We start from the raw sequence: 25345 nt of genomic DNA on the forward strand, positions 1-25345 counted from the left end.
GATTTTTTAGTATTTTGTTCAGAATCTTTTTTTTCTAGGTTTTTCTCCTTTAAAATTGGGTGCGTCTTATAGGCCGGAGCGTCTTATAGTCCGAAAAATACGGTAGTCTAATTCTTTAAAAATGTAAGTTTTCTAACCAGAACAAGCATGTCAATATAGACTTATGATTTTCCTTTGACTTTTGTGATTATTAGTTTTTAGGCAAGAGCGTAAAGAGAGTAAAGGGAGTGATAATAATGGAAGATTATCACCCCATGGATGCTGCTCTTTTTGTTTAAATAATTTTAGTTAAAGTTTTCAAGATTATACCATATACAAATTAGGTATACAAACATTATCACATGAAAGAGGGGAAGGTAAGGAAACACATGTTTAGGAACCGCAAATTACAACATACGTGAAGCGTGTGTAAAACCCTTTAGTGTATATATGGTAAGAAATTGACTTAAACTGCAATATTTTATGACCTATAGATCATACAGCAGGTTGTACCAGGCTCCAAATGCTGACCTTGTGTACAATAAGAGAACATAACTGGCTCAGAATATTTCTATACCAGTTAAGCAATCACATTGAGCCTAATAAGATGTCAGTCAAAGTTATCTATATAAATAGTATAAACTTTTGAAACTAACATAGCTTGTCCATAAGATTCCTTTGGATTTCAATTGAAACTTTGTGTGGGGACTAGAGAAAAAATACAAAGAAGGCATACTTAGACTTAGTCCTACCAGACATGGAGGGTTGAGGAAATGAATGGGTGGGGTTTAGGGGCTTGAAATGTGGGTGAGCCTGGAGGGGTGGATAGGGGAGAGTATAAATCCACGTTCTCAACCCAACTGATAACGACTAAGTCATGACCATACGGTGGGAAATTGGGGTGACTCCTTAAACCAATCCCAAACAGACCACATCAGCTTGTGTTTTTTAAACTGATCCTCATCCTCCACATCAAGCTGCTCCATATTTTCCCCAGTTCCACAAGCCACTCCCTCGTCCGTCTGTTTCCAAAACCAAGGTATGATTGCCCAGGCTGCTGTAAGAAAATGGCAAAGCACACTCCTCCTAGCCAATTTGAATGAACCCTGTATCATGGATAATAAGGCTAACCTAGGATTGTAGGGGACATTAGAGCCCATGATTGTTTTATATAATTGTATAATCATTTCCCAAAGTCTAAATATGGCTGGCATTCCCACTACACATGTATCATAGACCTATGAGATTGGCAATGCCAGCATCTATCTGAGGAGAAAAATGAAATGCGGTGCAGGTCTGTTGGACAAAGATACCATCTAGAAAGAATCTTGTAATTGGTTTCTTGGGCCTTGTAAGAGCAAGTTTATATGTTAAGAGAAAAGCTTTTTCCCATTCTGCTGCTGAGATAGGCATCCCTATGTTTGCTTCCCAAAAACACACATAAACAAGGGAGTTGGAATCATTTCCCTGGATGAATATATTATACAGTAGGGAAATGACATGGGTCAGATTCATATGTGGTGAAGTTCCTATGTAGACTGGTTTTATTTGGATGGGAGGACACAAAAGATGCCTATTGAATAAGGCTGTCCATGTGTCCAGATGTCAAGGGAGTACAAGGTGCAGCTGGCCATCCTGTAATATACAATGGATTTGTTGATTCTTCTCAACTTTCTAGGAAAGGAACCGCCACTTGCCAATTGACGGGGAAATCTATGTGCGAGGGTCGTTTTCTTTGTGAACCTAGTTTTTGTAATCCCTATTATGAAACCAATCTAACCAACACAGAGGCTTGGTAGTTCAAGTAACAAATATCAGACCCTTCTAGTGATTTTGGGCCCGATTATAAACAGTAAAGGTCCCAACACTGAACCCTGGGGTACACATCTAATAACCTTAGACCATTCAGTATGAATCATGAATTACAACTTCCTGCATGCGATCCTTAAGGCAGTTCTCTATCCATTTACAGATTGACTTTGCTAAACCTATTGACCCTAACTTGCATATTAATCGTCTGTGGGGTACAGTGTCAAATGCTTGAGCAAAATCCAAGTACACTAAATCAACTGCTATTCCACTGTCTACCTGTTTACTTACTTCCTCATAAAAAGAGAGTAATTTTGTTTGACAGCTTCTGTCTTTCTTGATGCCATGCTATCACTTATAATATTCTTTTCTAGCAGAAACTCCTCTATGTGGTTCTATATCAAACTCTCTGAGACCTTTTCAACTATGGACTTTAAACTAATGGGTCTGTAGTTACCTGGTAATGATTTTGCTCTCTTTTTGAAGATAGGAACCACATTGGCCTTACGCCAATCCATCTTGCCAGTGACTAAAGAGTCTCTAAAAATTAGAAATAATGGCTTTGAAATAACTGAGCTCAGCTCTTTGAGGACACATGGATGTAATCCATCAGGTCCTGGTGCTTTGTCAACCTTAATTTTTGCCAGCTGTTTTTCAATCATATCAATTCTGAGCCATTGTGACTCATTTAAGGCAATGACATTGCTATTATGAATTTGGACTTGAGCTCTGCCATTTTCATTGTGCACACAGAGCTAAAAAAAAAGTGTTTAGTAAATCTGCCTTGTCTTTATCCCCAGTTACCAACTCAGCGGCATCCTTTAAGGGGCCTACATGCTCAGATCTGATCTTTTTGCTAATATTATATTTGAAAATTGGGGGGGTTGGGGGAATTCCTTTGCAATCTTTTATTTTAAAGTTTTGCACATTTGATCTCCTTTTTACGTCTTTTGGTATATTTCGTATAGGTTTCAAATGATGAAGGTGATCCTTCATTTTTATATTTTTGGAATGCCCATTTCTTGTTCCTTATGGCTTTTTTAGCTATGAGCCACAAACTTATTACCCATTGCAATATATTTTTCAGTTTTCTTTTGTAGAACAGACTTGAAACATTCCCATTTCTGTTCTGTTCTATTCTTCCTTGAGGACAATATTGTCTCCCAGTCCAAGTCACGGAGAGCTGCCCTTAATAATGGAAAATTTGCTCGCTTAAAATTAAATGTTTTTGTCTTTCCTGTTTTTGCTTCTTGTTTACAGCTTACATTAAATGAAATCATATTATGGTCACTGCTACCCAGATTCTCTTTTATTTGCATATTTGTTATAAGCTCTGCATTGTTGGAAAGAATTAGGGCCAGGAGAGTATAATTTGTACTTGGGGCTTCTATAAACTGTACCATAAAATTATCTTGTATTAAATTCACAAATTTCCTCCCTTTTTGCTGTTCCTGTAGTGCCATTACTCCAGTCAATGTCAGGGTAGTTGAAATCTCCCATGATTAAAAGACTTCCACTTTTTGCTGCTTTTTCTATCTGTGCTAGTAGTTGATTTTCTATTTCTTCCCTAGCACTGGGGGGCCTATAGCAGACTCCAATAATTAATTGTGTGGTATTCGACCCCACATTCAACTCCGCCCATAATGCCTCAACCTCATCGCTTGTTCCGTCCGCAATTTCTTCTTTCACATTCACTTTTAGATCACTTCTCACATGCAGACAGACACCACCACCACCCTTTTGTTTGACCTAGTCTTCAAGAAAGAGAGTATACCCAGGAATATTGACAGCCCAGTCATGTGAAGAACAAAGCCAGTATTCAGCAATACCAACTAAGTCATAATTCCCCTCACTCATTAAGGCTTCCCCTATCTTGTTTGCTAGACTTCTAGCATTGGTGAACAGGCTCTTTAAACCATTGCTCCTTTTACCATCATTCTTTGCAAAATCCTTTGGTTTTTTAGTACAATTAGTACTGCACAATCCAATGTTTGTTTGTAACATGGGAAGCTCCTTACAACTATCCATAATCCTCACCCCCACTATCCCCAATCCACCCTTCACTAGTGTCTGACCCCTGACTAACCTTTCTGCCGCCTTACTTGACTGTCCCGCCCCCCTCTGTCCTAGTTTAAATATCCCTCCACCATTCCCCTAAATCTTTCGCCTAGCACAGCAGACCCCCTTTCATTTAAGTGCAAACTATCTCTGGCATACAGGTTATACCCCAATGAAAAGTCAGCCCAGTGCTCTATGAACCCAAACCCTTCCCTTTTGCACCAGGACTTAAGCCATCCATTTAGCTGCCTGGGCTCCCTCTGCCTTTCCTGTGTTGCGCTCGGCACAGGCAATATTGCAGAAAATATAGCCTTGGAGGTCCTTTTCTTCAGCTTGAAACCTAGTTCCCTAAACTGATTTTTAAGGATCGTCCATCTTCCATCTATATAGTCATTGGTTCCAACATGGACCAAGACAGCTGGGTCCTGTCCAGCCCCTCCCAGTAGTTTGTCCACTCGGTCCACCACATGCTGAACCCTGGCACCAGGGAGACAGCAAACCATTCGGTTTAAGGGATCCGGGCGACAAACTATTCTATCAGTCCTCCTGATCATAGAATCCCCTATAACTACCAATTGTCTTTTTTTTCCTGCGTTTTCCTCCCCACCACTACTAGATGTGCTGCTCTCCCAGCTGTTAGGGGTACTCAAACACAGGGCTGGCCTTCCTTTTCTGGGTGCCCTTACCACTCCCTCTAACTACAATAACCCAACTCCCTACATGTTCATCCTGATTAACCTCTCCACCCCTCTCAAGGTGATTAACTGGTTTCAGTGTTGCAATGTGCTTCTCCAGCTCGCCAATGCAAGATACCAGAAGGATGACTTGCTCACATATGTCACAGCAGTATTCACCTAGGATCTGTTGCTCCATTTGTGCATACATATGGCAGACTGTGCACTGAACCAAACTTTCCACCTTGCTACCACTCATTTTCCCAGTTACAGTTTTTGTTTACACAGAGTTATAAGTTTACTTACAGTTTGTGGTTACTATAAGGATTTAACTCCTTTTGTTTTCAAAATCCTGTTTTCTTGTCCCTCTCTTCTCTGCCATAAATAAACCTAATTTGATTTTTGCATCTACATTAAAAAGATAGGTCTATAATTTGAGCATACTGAGTTGTCTTTGCCTGGCTTGGGTAGGACTGTAATGTGTGCTTCCAGGCTTTGGCCTGGGAAGGGAGTATCATCTGATATGAAGGAAAAGACTTTGGTTAGAAACAGTTTATAGGACTTAGGGGTAAATCTGTCTGGGCCAAGGCTTTTTCCCATGGTTGTATTCATAATGGCTACAGACACCTCTGCAAAGGGTTTTAGTTTGGAAATGGTATTAAGTTCCAGCTCAGGAAAAGCTGTTAACTCTAGGTATTCCCATGAAGATTGGGGAGGAGTTGGGGTGGGTTCGAGATTGTACAGGTCAACATAATATCATTGGAACATGTTCATAATATCTTTGGGGTATAGAGGTCAGGTCTTCTTTGTTAGTACGTATTGAAGAGATATACAAGGGGGTGCGAGAAGTTCCTGGCTTTGCCCCCTTCCAGGTGAAATAGAAAAATGAATGTGGGGGCATAATAGAGCACAATATCTTAGTATGTAACTGTGCAAATATCAGGTCTTTGTAATTCTTAAAACTGTTTTTCTTTTAGTGAGAAGCTGTGATGGCAGAGGCACAAGTAAGTTTACGTCAGGGGAGTTATGGGCTGACTTGAAGTTTTCGTTGCTCCAGGGAAAGTCTGCAAAGGACATTCACACTGAGATGTCACAAACACTGGGGGAGAAGTGTCCTTCCTAACAGCACTGTCAAAACCTGGATATCTCGTTTCAAGACTGGGCCTTTACCAAAGAAGATGAGCCCCGCAGTGACCCGGCAACCTGCGATGCTGTCTAAGAGCTGATTATTAAGGACCGGCGAATATCAGCAAAAAAGATAGCCCAGATACTTAACAAACCCAACACGCTCCTGTGAGATGTCATCACCACTATCCTAGACATGCGCAAGCTTTCAGCAAAGTGGGTGCTAAAATGTCTGAACAGTGATCAGAAGAAGGAACGAGTTGAAGCATCCAAAGCCGTTTTGGCCCATTTTGACGCTGCACAGGGCTTTTTGGCCAGGATAGTGACTGAGGATAAAACCTGGCTCCAGGAATGACGCCACCGCGGATCCCTGCCGTCAAAGAAGTTCTGAACTCAGAAATCAGCCAAAAACGTCATGGCGTCCGTTTTCTGGGACAAAGACTGTTGGTGGACTACCTACCTCAGGGCTCTAGTACCACTGGACAGTATTATGCTAACCTTCTGGACCAGATGAAGAAGGCAATTAGGACGAAACGCTGTGAAAAGTTGACCAAAGGGATCCTTTTTTTGCAGGACAATGCACCTGTCCACACGTCCAACGTTGGGGCTGCCAAATTGAACACCCTGGGTTTCCAATTGGTCCACCATCCCATCTATTCACCTGACCTGGCCCCTTCGGACTATTATCCGTTCCCGAAGAAACACCTGAAGGGGCAACATTTTGAGGACATTTACAAAGTCAAAGATGCTGCTGAGAGCTGGTTTGCGGCCCAAACAAAGGACTTTTATTTGAATGGTCTGTACCAAGTGCATCAGTCTCAGTGGGAATATAATGAAAATGTGTTATTTCATAACTCTGGCTCTCCATTCTGGGCAAAGCCAGGAACTTCTCAGCTACCCCTCGTAGGTGTTGGTCACTCTTGGGTGAAGCCTTCTTGCCTGCTGCATTTATCAGAATTTTACAGGATTTGTCTCTATTTTGGACAGGCCAGAATGTAGTTAGAGGAGGTGGTTTCTGGCTGTAGTCAGCTCTATAAAAAAACAAAAACAAAAAAAAACATCTAGGGACCTATTCTGTTTGTGTAGATGCTCAACAGATCTTTCAGGACACCCATTGTATAGGGAGGGGGTGTGTAGTCAGAAGCATGATCTTAGAAAAAGTTGGTAACAGTGTCCACATTAACACGGGCACAGACCTAGTCTTTGAGTAAGGAATATTTACATTTCAAAGTCTATTTTCTTGGGACAATTTGTTTTATACGTATGGTTACCCATACAGCAGAATGATCTGACCAAGGACAACTGTCAATAGACTCTACTGCATGCCAGTTTAGGACCTTGTGGCGCTCACCAATATATAGTTTATTCGTGAATATGTGCAATAGGGGCTGGAGTAGAATGTATAATCTTTGACTATGGGGTATGCCTAGATAAAGAATAGCAAGGACCACCCCAAATGAGGGGTCAGATAGTGAAATAAAATGGAAAAATTGAGGAGGGAGGGGATTCGGTTAGTCTAGAAGCCACAGGGAAAAGTGAGGGAAAGGTGATATATCACACACTGGGGGAGGTTCTAAGCAACTGGGAGGGGCTAGTGTTCCAACCGCTCAAATAGAACTCTAAAGGGAGCCGTTGCCACTCTGGAAGAGATGGGATAGGTGGATGCAGATTGATGAGAAGCTGCAGTAGGTCCGAGGGCTCCTGAAAGATGTGATTTTTGCCACCCTTACGAATAATAAGATGAAAAAGGGAAGCCCCATGGATAGGGAATAGTCCTTTCCCAAAGAACATTATGCAGCAGTTTAAGAGATCTGGCAACAATTGAATTTGTGCTCCCGCATATTCAATGGATTTAGCATCTCTGGTCTTTTTCATGTCCTCCTTGGTCTGATAAAGTAAATGGGGAATATAACATCCTGTGGAACTTTGCTGCGTGATCCTAGGGTTCTGTCAACCCTGTCCATTTCAATATCCATGTCAGGGGGTATATGCAGTTGTTTGGCGAAAATAGAGTAGGCTGCAGCAGGAAGTTCCAGATTTGGTACCCAGGTTGGATTTTATTCTGCCTATTGCGATTCTCAGCATCATAGTGGAGTAGGAACAGATGATTTTTGTGCTTTGTGGTGCTCAAGAGTCTACTTGTGGGATGCCATTTGTGGGAAAAAAAGGGTGCAGATGTTTTGTAGTGCAAAAAAATTGTTGGGTCACCTGTTGCCAAAAGCATTGCATAACTTTGGAATTCCGACTTGCAGCTGGCCTCCAACTGACCTATGCTGTGTTCAAGATTCTGCCTAATGGGTAGGGCCCTTAAGTGCGCCTTCCAGTCCCAGGGTACTTCTCCTGCAGGGGAAGAGGAGCCGGAACCTTTAGAATCCTCCATCGCAACTGAGACCACAGCTTTGCGGCCTGGTCTTATGCGGTCCACCTGCTGGCAGCAAAGAAGCCAGGGGATCCCTCCCACAGACGGCGCTGCCCCTCTGGAGTGACCCTATTGACAGCTCTTCCTTTTAGGACACAATAAAGATGGCTAAATAGGCACCGGATTGCTAATGAACTGTGTTTTCTCGGGACGGGATGTAGAGCTCCTCTGTCCTGCTTCCATTAGCCAGTCACACCCCACCACATGGCCCTGCTCTTTTTAAACATATCTGAACAAACTTTCAATTTTGGTGTCTTGTGTTAAACGGGATATGCCTTAAGTAAAAACACAAGTAAACGTTGCTTTTTCACTCATTTACCAAAACACCAATAGATGTAATGGTTTATTGTACACATACATAGCTGCAGAAGGTGACATTGCCCCCTGAAGAAATTACTTCCTATAGGAATTTAAAAAACTGCCCGTCCCAAACAATGACTTGGTAAAAAAATTAAAAATACTTTGGTTACAGAGAACTTATGGATTCCTTGTATATACTGCTTAATTTAAATGCTTCCAAAATAATTCAGGTATTTAAACTCCTAAGAAGTAATTTCTGCAGGGTGCAATTTCACCTTCTGTAGCCAAGTATGTGTACAATACACCATTACATATATTGGTAAATGACTGAAAAAGCAACATTTTCTTTTCACTTAGGGTTTATCCTTTTTAACACTAGGTACTATATCAAGGTTTGTCTGATTTTCTTCCTGGAAAGTATATTGGAAAAGTATCACTGATCACTATTTACTAACGACAGCTGAAGAACACAGAATATACCTAAAGACAGAGTGCTAAAAACCGGAACAGCATAATTGGTATGTCAGTTGACCTTTCATAAAGGCATCTAAGGGGGGTTACTGTCTGTTTACCGACTACCAAAATTTCACACAAAATTTATTTAAAAGCCAAAATTGAAAAAGCAAAAACCTTAAAGCATTTTTGTAGTAAAGTATCATTTTGGAACTAAAAATAGAAAACGAATAATGATCTATAGTGCAAAACACAAGCACATTTGGCTAATGAAACAGGTATTTTGCTCACAACAGTTTGTTTCTATACATAGTTTATATTTACTTATCGACCTGTATAATATCAGAATGTGATTTACTTAATTTGAGTTTAATTGGGATTTAAGTATCAGTTGCATATTGTAAAACGTACTCACTAAGGAAACTGTTCAAATGCAATGAATGTATAACTTTGCTGAACAAACTCCACTTTTAGTTTGTAAAGTCAAACAACTAAAGAAATTCAATTACTGTGTATACTTGAGTATAAGTCAATCTGAGTATAAGCCGAGGTACCTATCTTTACCTTGGAAAACAGGAAAAGTTGATTGACTCAAGTATAAGCCAAGGGTGGGAAATGCTGCAGCTACTGGCAAGTTTCAATATTCAAAATAAATACCAATAAAATTATATTAATTGAGGCATCAATGGGGTGTTTTCAAATATTTATTTCACCAGGCAGCATTCACTACCACTATCACTAACCTCCCTCCCTTTTTTGCTACTTCTGCAAGTAAGGTTCATGTCTTTTTTTTTTTTTTTTTTTTTTTTTTAATATATAACCAATCTGCTCCCACTGAATCCAGAGCACTTTTTCTTTTAGCTCTAGTTCAGAAGATCTGAAATTACCAGCAGGGCTCACTGTGCAGGAGTCTGTGTGTGATGTAGAGCAACAGTTTCAGATAATGCTGCTCTTTCTCATCACATTCAGTAGAGACAGAGCAGTGTTATCTGAAACTGTATGAAACTGACACTCCTTGCACAGTAAGCCCTGCTAGCAGCAAATAAACATGTTAAGAATCCTCCCTTTCACACGCTGCCCTGACCCCCTCCTATAGGACTATACTCTCAGCAGACACATTATAAGCAATGCATTGCAGACCATTGTACCTGCTGGAAAGAACTCTGATCGCACACCACACTGCTGTCTCTGCACACACATGGTTACTAAGTATGCGCAGAAACTCCCTTAACCAGACCACGCCCTACTCTGTTCCAGCCTATTACAAGCCGACTTTCACTACACACACCCTCCAGTGAGATAAACAGAGACATCTGACACAGCAAAGCATGATCTCCCCCTACCAGCACTGCTTCCTGGCAAGGTCATTCAGCTCTTCCAAGATCTGTCACAGCCGCAAACCTGACTGGAGTTTAAGCCGTGGGTGACTTTCAGTACATTTTGGGTGCTGAAAAAGTCGGCTTATTCTCCAGTATATACAGTATGCATAACACACACCATGCAGAAGAATTGTAACACAAGCCAAATTCTTTCTATTGCAAACATGTCTTTAATATTATAACTCAAATAATAAAATGCAAATGGAAAATTGTTGCAATGTCACAGGTTAAAATTTACCATATCTTCAGGCACAGGTTTTTGTATGGTCGTGAAGTCCATAGGTTTTGTTACTTACTGTAAACTGTATTCCAGTGATATTAGAAAGCCAGCAGAGCAAGGTATCTTTTGTCCTAAGAGGAAGAGTAGGGGGTACTTTTGCAGTCTGCCTTGCAGAAATACTTGGTAAACATTACCTTTGAACTTGAAAACTGCTACCTCACAATAATACTACTTCAATATGAAGCAGGTAGTCATCACCATTGCTTGTGGCTGTATAATATAATAATGGGGAGTTTTAGGATTATGATCTCTTTCACAAGTTAGGTCTTTCGCTATGTTTTTTAAAGCGCAGCAATTTTTCTTAACTTTGGAAAGACCCATATGAAATCACTGGTCTGGCAACAAAGAATACTGGATGAAACCTCAGATCAATGGAGCTGTGACAAGTAGCCATCCAAATCCTGAAAGTAAAAAGAAAAAAATATTATTAGATTAATAGATCTCTGCCAATTCACTATCAGAAAAAATTTTTTTAACATGCTTTACTGCATTATTAAAGTCCAGGTGGTGATATACATATTACATTTACACTTTGTGCTGGAATAGTATACTCTTGTTATTGCCAGACTTTGCACGTAAATTGGTTCCCGATTCACTGAATCAAACTAGTTTTAAAAAACATGATTTTTTTTTTTAGGCTGTCAAGCCAAATTAAAACCAATGATATTGTGTCCTCTTGCAGTGGGCCCTCCACCTCACTACTAGTACTAACATGGGAAAGTCCAGCAGCAGGTAAGTGCACGTTGAGCAAGAGCCCCACATTGTTCTGGTTTGTTGCACCGCCATTTTCTTCCTTCTGCTGCCAGTCACCTGATCTCACACTGCCCATGTACAAAATAGGGTGACGTATGCTGTTGATTCAAGACTTAGGTATCCCAGGAGGCTCTGTGCTCCCATTCAGTCTTTACCGCTGCAGGGAAGGGGTTTTGCCTTTTTTTTTTTAGGATTTTTAGGCTTTTAATAAAAAAAAAAAACAACACTCTTACTTTATATAGAAGGGTTATCTACACATCTTTAAAAAGTAAAATTTGTGGTGATAGGTTTGCGTTAAATAATGCTTTAAACAGTTATTGACCTTGACTGTAAACCATATCCCGAAAGAAAGAAAATCCTAAAAAAAAATGCCACCTCCTATCCTACTGTGAAAAAAAGGAAACATGCAGTACCTTAAGCAAATGTTTATAAAGAATAATAGACCCTTGATGCATAATATGCACTGCAAACCTACTTTTTCTTTTTTTATGTCACACAAAGCATGCAATAAAATCACCTCTCCTTTTTCCACACCTTTGTGTAAAGTTTTACACATGCTGGGGCCTTTTGTCCTTTCATGGTTAACTAGCTAGTTCACTGGCTAGTATAAGACATTTCATATTCATATACTTCACTGGTATAAAAGGGTATACCATTATTTTATGATCATACCACTCACAAACATCCAATTACCTTTGCTATGTTGCCGGTGTAACCTGGAACTGATGCAAGATAACTTTCCTGAAGCCACATTCCACTTAGTTGTTTTTTCAATAATAAAACATTTCTAAAAAACAAGGTGATGATTAATATAAACTAATCAAACTAGTGCTTCAATTTCTGCACGTGTAAGGATTTTTTTCTTTTAAATGGCTGTAATCAAACATAGCCGAACAAGGGCAGAAGACCAGACCATTGAAACTGCTCAAGAGAAACGAGACAAAACACTAGAGAGACAAAAAAGAGCACCCTTTAAGACTGGAGCTACATAGGCAAGTCAACATTAGGATTGACCATAAGAGGTTGGGCACTTTTGAATGATTGATAATGAAAGAATGACAAATAGGGGGAATTTGCCTTTACTTGAAAATGTAAATTAAACAATAGTGTGAAAATGAATCAGAGTCTTTATTAGTACATATTAGGTCGACTAAAGGCAACAAATACTGACCCATTAACCCAAGACTTCTTGAAAGACTTGCAGAGTAGATTACCTATCCCTTTTGATGGCCTTTAGATGATAAAGTTTACAGTTCCTTTAAGTGTCTATCATTTTACTTTTGTGGTGGTAGACTTTATTGTAAATACAATACTTTTTTCATTAACCCCCCTAGCGGTAATCCCAAGTGTGACTCGGGGTGGATTTTACATGCAAAAAGCCGTAATCCCAAGTCACACTCGGGTTACTTTTAACTAAAAAAAACCCAATTACCTTGCTCCGTCACTGTCCCCACGGCATCCTGCATGTCCCCGCAAGTCCTGGGGACATGTCCTGCTTCTCTGATCTCCAGCTGTGAAGTGCAGAGATGAGATCTACGGGATTTCCCAGTGACGTCGGTGCGGGTGGACGGGAGGATCGGTGGGAAATTCAAATAATTATGTATAGGATTCAATACAAAATAGCTGTATTGGAGTCCAATACAAAGAAATATAATATAATAAATATATTATATATATGCTACTAGTTACATGTTTAAATATTTTTTTCATTTTTTTTTAACAGATTGTGTTTTGCTATTTAAAGTTTATTATTAAATTTATTAAATATCAGTATCAAAAAATTGTACGGTTTTTTGCATGGAAATTTTGACAAAATTAGACCGCTAGGGAGGTTAAGAAAAGCATTTAAAATAATTTGCATGAGCATCTGTGAAGCTTTTTAACTGCCTTGAAAATTTTGTGAGTTTTGTTGTGGGTGGTCTTGCGCTCTTTAAAGCATTTAAATACTTACTCATCTAATGAATTTTCAGAGCTTGTAGATAATTGCTTCCACCACTTCTTTACAATTGCTTGAAGCCAGTTAAGACCAACTATAATATATCTGAAAAGGTAAACAGTGTTAGCAAGCTAGACATTTCTGCTTATATCAGTCATTAATAGCACATTAGTTACTTTAATTACAGAAAACATTTTTGTGCTTGTGCATGTTTTTAACAAGCATACAACTGTGCCCGATCTTCACAATAAAGTTTACAGTTTATTTATTTTCACTAGATTTGCTGGCCCTCCCATGGGTTTTGAAGCTGGTGTTGCCCGGAGATGGACATGTCCCCCTTCACCAGGGCTACCCTAAAAACATGGTCAACTCTCACAGATCGTTTTATTCCTACTACAAATCCAGGCCTACTTTGATTTGACAACCCTGCATTCTCAGTGTCCAAACTTGGTGGATATTGTAGAGTTCTGGTCTCAAGTCAGACACCTTATGGGGGGCTCCTTCTTACCCCCTACTTCTTGTACCCCATTGGTTGTTCAGATACCAACTAAACTCTTATTGTAAGCTCTTGCATGCTTCTCCCTATCTGCACAAACCCGGCAGTTTGAAAAATAGTGTGTATCCTCCGATCACCCACAGCACATGGTCTCCACTGTACATTAATTGTTTTTAGCCACGACAGGAGATTCCTCGAATAGATATGTCCAAGAATGGCATGGAGACTTGGGTCAATCAATTTCAGATATTGACTGGCAGAGGGTCTTTACCTGCAGTTGTTACCTGCAGGAAAAAAACGACAAAATCCTCACCAGGTGGTACAGACACCCAGTTTCGCTGAGCCATACGTTCCCTGACCAATCTGACACACACGTTGGCGCGGTGGGAAGGAAAGAGAAACATACCTGCATATTCAGTGGTCCTGTCCGGTTATTCAGCCCTATTGGAAAGAGATCTTCACTGTATGCTCCGAATCACAGGATCAACATTTAACCCCCATGCCCAAGATAGTTCTACCCTCACTACTCCTGGGCTTTGTAGCGGCTCAGAAAAAATGGTTAACTGTTCTCAGCTGGGCAGGCAGCTGGGCTAGGCAGCTCTTCCTGCTTTACTGGAAACAGACCTGCTCCTCCCTTTTCTCAATGGGTTGTTCAGGTTAACAAGCCCGTGAAATTAGAGGAACTAAGAGCCATGGATGATGACAACAACGAGGCAATTAGCTCCCGATGGTCTATATGGGTGCCCACACTTTCTTGGCCTTTGAGCTACTTTTAAAATGACCAAGTCAAAATGATCTACCAACAATAAAAATTTATATATATTGTGTGTGTATATATATACACACACACACACACACACACACACACACACACACACACATACATACATATATATATATATATATATACACACACACATACATACATACATATACACACACACATACATATACACACACACACACACATAAGTGACAGAAGCTAATGAGACATTGAATAGCAGAACATTGCACAGACATTGCACTACAAGACAATAGTGATAGGAAAGCTAGTTTCACCTGTCATAGGAGAATGATGTGCTGCACAAGAAAAAGAACAGGTAATCTATTCAAAGGTATCCCGGTAAATAAACCCCAACACCGAGCCTGAACTGACTTGCTGCCCCCAGCCCCCTCTGCCTGCCTCTCCTCTCCCCACTGTTACACAGCCTTCTCACGCACTGAAAGACATCCCCAGCATCCCTATAGATGTACAGTAGGGCTGGGTGGGGAAAGGCAGGGCTTTGCAGTCGACTTGCACTGCCTTTGCAATCAAACAGTAAGTAGATTGCAATCAATGTTTTGGGCACCCCTGGTCTATATGGTTGATGTAGCCTTCTTCCCCGCACTTGTCAACAGACTACTTCTTTGATTCCATAGTTCCCTTTTAGACTGATTCCCACCCCGTTTGCCCCCCCCCCAACCAGCTCCCCAACCCCAAAGCTTGAGATCAGGGTCTAAAATTTGCAAGTCTTCATTTTTTGTGATACAAAATTGCTATATGGATGTTTGATTTCATTTAGTAGGAGATTTCCTCGTTTTACTTAATGGTGCCCCACAATGACCAGCGATTATCCACAAGACCTCAGGGCAGACGCCTATTTACTGCAGCATCTTGATATCCATCAACGAAAATTGCCCTCTGCATACCACTTTGTCTTTTCTTTGGTAATTTAGATTTCTTTGCAAAGATTAGCAAAACTTATCCAGGTAAACTACATCAAAACTGTGATCCTCCATTGAATATCTACAGATTTCAGATATATACAGGTGAATTCTCAGCTTTAAATTAAGTGTGTGTTTAAAGAATATGCACCATGTACTTCATACTTCTAGCTACTTTCTTAATTTTTGGTTTTAATTTCCACATCCAACCTCCCAAGCATGAGTGCCCTGCAAAGTTTTAATATATGCTTACAATTATTACATTTACTCTAAGCCCAGAATAGTTGGTGAAAAAAGAGATACAAACTTTACTTATTTGCAAACAGTATCTTAAAGTATCAGGGTCCTGTTTTCCCACAAAACAATGGGAAAATTCTGGAGTCTTACTGGCTGTGGGATCAAAAACACCAAATTCGAAGTCTTAGCAAACCGCATTGCACCTAGCTACTTCTACAGATGTCAAACAACAGAAATTATACATCTATATAATTTCCTAAATATTTTTTATTCAGCGATTTACATTTACAACCTATGTTTTGTCAGGTGTCAAGATTTAATAGAGAGTTTGTATAACCACAAAATGTGCACTGTAAAGCAATTTCTTTATGGCCAATGCTCTGTGGCCATACAGAGTAAGCCACATAGGATTCATTTTCTCTGGGATAAGGTCAGGGGGCATATTTCATTTATTAAATAGAGAAGTCACATCTGTGTCTGAAGTCTCCAGGTCAATGAATAATCAGTTAGGACACACATGCAATATTTAGAAATTCCTAAAATCTCGCAAGCCTAACCAAAATAAAAAAAATCAATACCATTCAGAAAATGGAGAGACTGGTGGCAAGCCTCCACAGACCTGTCACCTTCTACAAAGTTAGTAAATGCCAAACCCAAAAATGATTAGCTTTTCAAACTGCTATTGTTTACAATCACAATGCCAATACTGTTTTAACATAACATGTGAACTGTACTATTAGCTTGTGATTTTTGCTACCCTCTTCCTACCATTTACTATTTTCATCCTATACTACGTTTTTTTTCTCTTAAATTGTATAAAACAAAACAAACAATCCTAAGCCAAAGGGATCTTTTGTTTTAATCATTGATTGAAACTAAAATTCTAAATAAAGCTATGTTAAATGTTATAGAATAAATCCTAAAATCATTTACCATGAGTGTGTGAGCTTTCAAATATAATAAAGTTTCTGGTTCTAAATCACTACCTGCCAGAAGTGAATAAAATAAAATTATCATTTAAATAAAAGTTCAAATTTAGGAGATGTAAAAAACTGCAGCCAATGGGTTACACAGCCGTTTATTTTATCAGACCCTAAAAATCAAACTGTCTTGAATACAAATGTTTATATGCCAGTGACCTGTATTTTTCCCCCCAAATCAAACATACAGTCATTACAAAGAACAGTTATTGCAGTTTCATATTAAATATCCTATGATAAACGTGTAGATATATATGCCACTTACTCTTCATATTTGCTTTTAAGCAGGGACCTAACTAGTGGTAGTAGATCAACACAACAACCAATTGAAACTGAAGCCTTGTCTTCCTGGAAGCTGCAGAAAAACAAAACAAAATGAAAAATGTTTATATTTACTGCTAGGACAGTCCAGTAGAATAACATAAAATTCAGAATTGAAGTCTGTCTTTCCTGTAGCAGTCTCCCCCTCTCTCTAACAGCTAACGCTAACAGTCCAGCTGACACAAATTACCAGCTCTGCTGGTAATGACTGTGGTCCACACAACTAGGAATCTACCCTACCCTGCTTGTGTAGATTCAGGGCTGTGGAGTCTAAGTTGAGGAGTCGGGAGACAATTTTGCGTACCTGGAGTTGGAGTCGATAAAAAATGTGCCAATTATATAAAAAAAAAAAAAAAATTACAGCAAGTTCAAATGTCTTATTTTACAAACAATAGTCATAATTAAGTACTTCTCTGATGTAGGAATAACGCCCAGTGCATAGTTGTATTTCTACTAGTGTGAAGTTCAGCTGAGCTAATATACAATTTGACATTTACATTATTGTAATCTGGATTATGTGCATTACAAAAAGTGTTTTCATTTTATTTCAGATATAATGTGTTTACCAAGTAATTTTGAGTGTAAACAAGTGTAATGACATGGGTGTAGGTAAGTGCTATGCTCAGGTGTCCCGTCTGCACTCCCCATATAAGCTCCTATGGAGGGCTGAACTTTCAACATCATTTTGCACACCACCTAATACTAGGAAGTTAGTTAAGTGGGCCCCCCTGGCCCTGGAGCCTCCAACTGCCCTGTCTTTAGCAGAAGATCAGCAAACAAAAATAAAGACAGCAGCATCTGCTCAACTTCCTCTGTCTGCTAAAAGAGCTTAGAACTTGGGAGGAACAGCTTTTTGGATTTAACTGTAAGTGTTCATGTTTATTTTAAAACTGCATGGTCTGTACTATGATGGAAAGCTGTGTGCATATTTCTGGATAAAACTGAAGGGCTAGATTTATGTTTGTGTGTACGGTGCAGGAATGTATGAATGTTTCTGTATAGTGCATATTGTGTGTATGTTTGAGTAAAATGTAGGGCTCTGTGTTGTGTGTATAGTATATAGGTTTGTGCTCGTTTTTCTGTATGGGACAAATGTCTAAGTTTAGTGCAGGGCTATAGCTTATTTGTGTGTACAGTGCCGTGTTGTATGTATGTTTGCAATAGTGCAGGACTATGTGTATGTTTGTATTTAAATCAAGGAATATGCCCGTTAGGATAACATTTTATATTTATATTTTATTGAAAGCGGCACCCCATTCACAATGGCAAAAAGTCTGTCAACACGATAAAGTCTGCTGTTTATGAGCACTTCACATTATCAAGTGATGGGAAACATTAAATGTGCCAATGTACTCTCTACAAGAGCATCAAATTGGAAAAGACACTTGCAGCGTTTTCATCCTAAAATGTTAGAAGTCGTGAATGAAAAAGTTATCAATGAAAATATTCCATCTACTTCTGGGTTAAAAAAAGTTCAGAAATCTACTGGAGACCAAACACAACTAAGATGATTCTTTATATCTGACAAAGTTACAATAACAATGACACCACAAAAATTCAAAAACCACAATATTGAAATGGTAGTAAAGAATAATGTACCACTACCCTTTTAAAAGCCAGCCTTTTTGGACCTAAATGGAGAAGTGGCTAAAAAACTTGGTGTTTCTCTGGAAAAAGAAAGTATAAGGTAACTTATAATTGAAGAGGCCAAATGTAAAAAGGAAGAACTATGAAAAGGTCTAAAGGGATATTTTGTCTTCATAAAAATGGATGCATGCACACGTCACAGAGTCAATTATTTTGCTATTAATGTTAGATTTGTTGATGAAAACAAATCAATAACCCGAACCTTGGAAGTAAAGGACACCCAGGCACATCACACCAGTGACTATTTTCAGAAGTTAGTGGAGAATGTTCTAGAGGATTTTGAATAATATGTAATTCTAATATGTTGAGCACAGTTGAGAAGATCAAGAAAGTGACAGACAGATATTAAAGGAAGACAGTTCTGCAAGTATTGGAGAAAGTGAAGAGAATAGTGACATTTTGGATAACATTGTTGAAGAAGCATCTAAGCGTACTACTATTCAACATGTAGTGTTGTTCATACTCTGCAACTTCCAACAAGAGATGAATTGAAAGATTGTCATGCAGCTACTCTAATTGGCAAATTGAGGCAAGTAACTATTACAGCAAGGGCCCCTAAAACAGATGCCATTTTGAAAAGACGTGCAGGAAAAGGAGCTATTTTGGATCAAACAACACGCCGGGGAAGCACTTATTTGATGTTAAAGCGTTTGCTTGAACTAAAAGACTTTCTTGAAGAACTAGACAATGAAAATGTTTTATTAACTGAAAGCCAGTGGACACAAGTAAAAGCACTGGAAAATCTATTTTCTAACTCCTTTACAGTCACTAAGAGTTTGCAATCTGAAGATTTAACACCTGGTAAATTCTTCTTGAAATGTTAGAGCTTGATATATTGCCTGAACAAAAGTGGAGGGTGTGAAATATATAGAATATATACTAGTCTTAGGTAAAGTGAGAATACACTCAAACTATATTATACTGTTTTTAAAATGACTAACTCAGTTATTTGTGTTCTTTACTTCGGTTCCTGGAGGCGCCTTGGCCTTGCACCTGGTCAAGTGAAACCAGATAAGAAGACCATAGAAACTGCCAGCAGATAAGGAGACCATGGAAACTACAACCCCCCCCCAAGAAAACCAATTAAAAGTGGAATGTACAGCGGCAGTAAAAAGCAAAATAATTAGTCTGTCTCCAGGCAAATTAAAGAAGAGACCAGCCCAGAATTGGATGACCGGTGACGCAAGGAACTGAAGTAGATAAAATATAGATTTTTGCTTACGTTTTCAGAGACTCCTTTAGACAGAGGAAAGGACAGTCCTAACCTCTATTGCCTTGTCTGTTGTGAGTTTCCCACGCATGAATAAAACCTTGATTCTTTTACTATACCTCAGAAATTGTCGTGAATAATTGTCAACTTACCATTGACAAGGGTTAATAGCTGATGACATTGTATCTTCAATGAAGAATAGAGAGAATACTGGATAATGAAATCTTGTTAGCTGCTATTTATGTTGATCCAATCAGCCGAATTTTGTTGAGCGATGACCAGACTGATACTGCAAAAAAGGCCCTCTATGATGTAGTAGTTCACATAAAGGGAATACTACCTGAAACACCATCTCTGGATAAAGCTATTAAGCACTGGTATCTCAGGCTCATCCTCTTCAAATGAAGAAATAGACTTTGATTCCTACTTGGACAAAATGGAACTTTTAAATGTAAAGCGACGATGCATATGTGTGAAAGATAAAACAACCAGAAAATGTCCAAATAAAAAGATTCCAGCTGGAGTTTTTTTTAAATTAAATAATTAAAATTGGAAAGTATGATCACTCATTGAAATTGTTTGTAGAAGAAGCCATTCTTGTTTATCCCAAGGTTATTAGTGATGTGGCTAGAACCGCAACAGCAATGCCACCCAGCCAAGTCAGTGTTGAAAGACTATTTTGCTCTAAAAATAATCAAGTCAGGTTTCAGACCTTCTATGAAAGAGGATCTGAAGCAATTCTGTTTCTTAGAACATTACATTGAGTTAGTTTTGGATTGCATTTAACAGCTATTCCACTTTACAACTATATTCCAAGTTTAATATATTAACTGTTTTATGTTTTCCAGCTTTTGTTTTTGTTCATTTAGTTAAGCTTTGTTTTAAAACTACCAAAGAATATGGTTCATATTTTTAAACGGGTAAAGTTCCTGTTTTTTATGCATGCTACGCTACTACTTTAAAGCCACTTGAAAAATACAATAAAATAATAGCCACTTGAAAATAACAATGAATAAAACCTTATTGTTTTAATTTTTTGTCTTCTGTTTAAACTGACCAATACAGTAAAGCGTCAGCTTCCTAGCCAGTAGTTCTGTGGTTAAATGGCTTGTATGTTGCCTTCCTTCAATCAACGTAGAATATACATTAGCATATTAAAGGGTTTCTCATTTTATCTTAACACTTTTGCAACCAAATTTCACAAAAATTGAAACTACTAATTATTCATAAATCAATAAATTACAAAATAAATATAACACAATTTATTTTACCATAAAAGTTTTCAAGTCTCAAGAAACAAATAATATGTAATAATTATTGAAATTATTTATTAATGATTAATGCTCTCTCTTAGATATTTAGGGAAAAAGCTAAACATTTTTGTATAATTTGAGCAATCCTGCTTGCTTATTGTTAAAAATACACTATTAATGCTGTCTAATAAAACACCCATAAATTAATTAGCCTATTTCTTCTTACTACTTCTTTCTATTTAGAGAACATGTTCTCAACAGGATTGGGAAATGGAGAGCATGGTGGTAAAAATAAGAGTTTTTGTCCCTAATTTTCAATCAAGCTCACACAAAAAATTAAATAGTTTCTGGAATGCACTCCAGCCACAACATGCACCGCCCCTTTGCCTAATAGGAGATCTTCCCCTTTTTGTTCCCATGGAAATGCTAAAACCTACTTCATTAAGAACGTAGATGTTTTTTCCCCATCTTCCTTAGCAATGAGATAAAGGATTTTGTTAGCATTACTATACCTTTCTTAGAGTGGGAATCATCGCGCCTTGCAGGAATTAAAGAAGTTCTTTCTTTTAAGACATTCTTTTCTTTTAATGACCATTGGAATTTATCAATGCATCTATCTATTGTTGAAATAGATACATTAATTCCACATTTGGCAAATAATTGATCCTTCATTTCCTTAAGGCTTATTCCGCAATCCACAGACATTAACTTACGTAACTCCTCCTTATGGGCTTCATCCAATTTCTCAGACCTCCTCTTGGTAATTTTTCTACTCTACCGGAAGATTTAAAAGTCTTAATAGTTTTGAGTATGGTTGTACGATTACAACCCAAAACCATTGCTATCTGGGAGGCATCACTTCCATTCAGATAACGGTCTACCACTCTTTGACATGCTGCATTACTTGATTCTCTGGCCATAAGGGTAAGTGCAATAATATAAAGCTAATCCCTTTGAAGATAAAAAGATGAATAATATTGTTATCTTAAAATTTAGTATAAATCCCTGAAATAAAGATTTTTATATTTAAAAAAATTACATAAAGTAAAAAACATAACTGACAAAGCATCAATTTTCATATATTTTTATTAATGTTTCTTGAGAAAAACATATGGTAAAAACATTGTTATATTTAATTTTATAATAAAATTATTGATTTATTAATAATTAGGGGGGTCTACGTTTTTTTGTGAAGTTTGGTTGCTAAAGTGTGAAGTTTGAATGCAAAAATGTGAAGATAAAATGAGAAACCCTGTAACAACAGAGGAGTCGGGGGTACCAGAAACTAAGGAGTCGGAGTCGAAAGATTCCACAGCCCTGTGTGGATTTCCAGTGAAACTAGCAACTTTTAGTGAAACAATAAGACATCATGGAGCCATGTATCACCCATTTATTAGTTTTCTGGACCACATGACCATTGTACCATAACTTTTGTAAGTGTCCAAAATAATTTATTTGCGAGAAGGAATGCAGGCATGTTTGTTGGATCAAGCACCTACAGTTTGCATTTGCCAACTTTCAACACCCAGTTGACTTTGTGGAAAGAGGCCACCTCATGCACAGATCTTAAAAGATGTTACTCTCAGACATCTTTTCATAGATTTGGTGGATACAGACCACCATCCATGTTGATGCTAGTTTTTCATGTATAAACGTAAGGATATTCATGGTTTTTTATTTATACACATTTTAAACAGGAACCACACTAAAGAAAGTCTTTATCCCTTGCATTGCAGAAGGATCCCCACTCTGAGATTAGTTTGGTCAGTTACCTGAAGCAGTCATGTAGTTATGTTCTAAGCTTACAGTATGACTATACTTCGACTGTTCCGGCGGTCAACAAAATAAACTAATTAAGAATTAATAAATCCCTATCTGAATACAATTTTCAGTAGATATTCACACAAAAAAAAAAAAAAAAAAAAAAAAAAAAAAAAAAAAGACAGAATGTGCAGAGTATGATTCAACATATTACTAGAAAGTACCTGTTTGTAAGAACTGGAAGACAATCTGCTATCACTCCCAAATCTTGCATTCTGTAGAAATATGGAGGGGGGGGGGGGGTATTTTAGGAAAATTGTGTCCCCAAAAAAAAAAAGATAAAAACAGTAGAAAAAAAAAACTATAAACCACTGCTAATTAAACTATCGAAAGCATTATGTCTTATCTGGTAATTGAATGCAAAATTAACCTATTGATTGGTGTAAAAAAAATCAGAACCGTCTCATGTATATTCAATGCATTAAGAACTTGCATTAGAAGAACTGTCAATTCTTATATTGGACTTAAGGACAATTAGTTGATATTCTGTAAAGATGAAGGTAATGAAATGAACATTTTCGCATCAGAAAACTGGGCACAGCTTATACTAATAATTGCAATTTCAGTCCACAATTTTTTGTCCTTACATGTTTTAAAGTCCAATTTCACATTTAATGCATTTTCATTTAGTTCTATGTAGATGAATGCAAGACATCCTTTAATACTCAGAACAGTACACTGCTATCAACTGTGTACAAACAAGTAACTACATCATGTATTAATTCACAAAATAAATACCTGACCAAGTAGGCAACCAGTTCATTTATGCTGTGCTTCCTCCAAAAAGTTAGTGCTACATTTAGCCTGAGATTTCTGCTAAAGAGGACTTGGGACATTATTTCATGATCCCTTGAGACCTGAAAAAACAAAAAAATTGTTACACAAACACAAAAAAAAGTGCACAGAAGTAATCAATATAGCAATCATCATCATGGGCTAAAGAATGCACCACATTGAACACAAATGTAGTGCTTGTTGCATTTTCAAAGCACACTAAGCGAGATTAAATAATTGTTAGGTATAGTTCACAAAAAATGGTATCACTTGAGGCTGCGTGCAAGCTTCTACCATGAGCCTCTATCCTCCGTCTTTAGATAAATAAGAAGCTGTTCAGTAACCCTTAAATAACAAATTAATGATAGGTGGACTACTAGAAAAGTCAAATATAGAGATCAGACGTGTGGCACACAGACTATTAGAAAGTGTTTTCTACTAACCAGCAAATGTTTAAGTCCCCCCCCATCCATGTACTTTCCTGCTGGGCTACAATTTATCTTATTATTAGGCATTGCTGCCTGTTACACTCTCTGGTCACCATTGTTTTCCCATCCCATACTGGGTGCTATTGCTTTATTCACAACTTCATTTTTTTCGGGATATTATTTAGGTTTATGGAAGGGAGACTTCACTCATAGCACAGTAATTATGAATGGTATAAGGACTACAGACTGTATAAAGTGCATACTGTAGTTCTAAACTATTCAACCATGCAATTTTCAGCTTTAATATTTTATATAGTATCAGTGCGGATGACCTCAGGGTTTACATTCTCTGCTGTTTGTTTCTCTTTGGAAGCCTCTCATGCTTAAAAAAAAACAAAAAAAACAAAAAAAAAAAACGTAATAAATACATAGGTGCTAATGTGATAAATTCAGGCACCAGTGCACTGTAAATAAAGGTGATGCCCAAATAAATAACAGTGATGCCCATAAACTCACAGTAGACACTGAAGCAGGAAACTTTTTAATCAAGAAAACTGAGGATATCTTGTGGCCAATTAAAGGCACGATGAGGTCAGCCTTTGAAAGCCTGCCCCTCCCCAATGTTGTCTGGGGGACCAATTTCAATTAACTATAAAAACTACTTAAATTTGAAGAACAGAATACAATTACAAGTACTACAATACTACTTACAAATACTAAACACTGTAAAAATTGAAGACATACACAGAAAATTTCACAGATTCGAAAAAATAAACTATTTTAACAGAAAAAAAAAGTTATTGATAATAGGTAAACAAAGTACAAGAAAGCAAATAGCACATGGTTTGGTTCTTGTGAATTGTCCTGGATTACAGCCTGTTTTGCAACAAGTTATTAAGTTTTAGTACAAATTATAAAGTTACAGTTGATAAAATAATTCAATACATAAAACAGCTTGACATATGCTAAACAGAACGTGATACCTCAGTAAAGAAGCTGCTATACTTTGAAGAAGCTCCATCGCTCTGAGTAGAGCCTGAGTCACAGGAGTTCAATACAAAGGTGTGTCTGTCATTTTGGAGCTTATCCTGCAGGTTTCCTCCCGCCAACTCATTTTCTTTATTTGCCATGTCACAGTCCCTGCCTTTCAAATGCTGTTTTCTTCTACAGGTGGGGCTCTGGGCTTTTCTCTTGAATACCACCACTTTATAAAGCTGCTGATTGCTGTTTGTAAAACAAAGACAAACACTAATTTAATAAGCCTGGATAGTTGAAACAAATGTGAGTGGCCTAAATAATATAATAAATA

General features: G+C 38.0%; 1 protein-coding gene and 1 long non-coding RNA gene across 2 annotated transcripts in view; one reads left to right on the forward strand and one right to left on the reverse strand.

Annotated features, from left to right (window-relative positions):
* Window positions 1–25345, forward strand: part of LOC140342495 (uncharacterized) — an 82531-nt gene that overhangs the window by 25057 nt on the left and 32129 nt on the right. The gene's annotated exons all lie outside the window — the stretch shown is intronic.
* The window catches only part of KATNBL1 (katanin regulatory subunit B1 like 1), a 21833-nt gene continuing 6090 nt past the window's right edge, over window positions 9603–25345 (reverse strand). Inside the window, exons 3-9 of the mRNA XM_072428722.1 lie at window positions 25020–25260; window positions 23573–23691; window positions 22999–23049; window positions 16848–16937; window positions 13181–13270; window positions 11923–12016; window positions 9603–10877 (exon numbers count right to left, since the gene is read on the reverse strand). Of these exons, the coding sequence (XP_072284823.1) occupies window positions 10845–10877; window positions 11923–12016; window positions 13181–13270; window positions 16848–16937; window positions 22999–23049; window positions 23573–23691; window positions 25020–25260 (718 nt within the window). The 3' untranslated portion in view covers window positions 9603–10844. The remainder of the gene's footprint in view (window positions 10878–11922; window positions 12017–13180; window positions 13271–16847; window positions 16938–22998; window positions 23050–23572; window positions 23692–25019; window positions 25261–25345) is intronic.

The sequence above is a fragment of the Pyxicephalus adspersus genome, chromosome 12 (assembly GCF_032062135.1).
Source record: "Pyxicephalus adspersus chromosome 12, UCB_Pads_2.0, whole genome shotgun sequence".
Classification (NCBI taxonomy): Eukaryota; Metazoa; Chordata; class Amphibia; order Anura; family Pyxicephalidae; genus Pyxicephalus; species Pyxicephalus adspersus.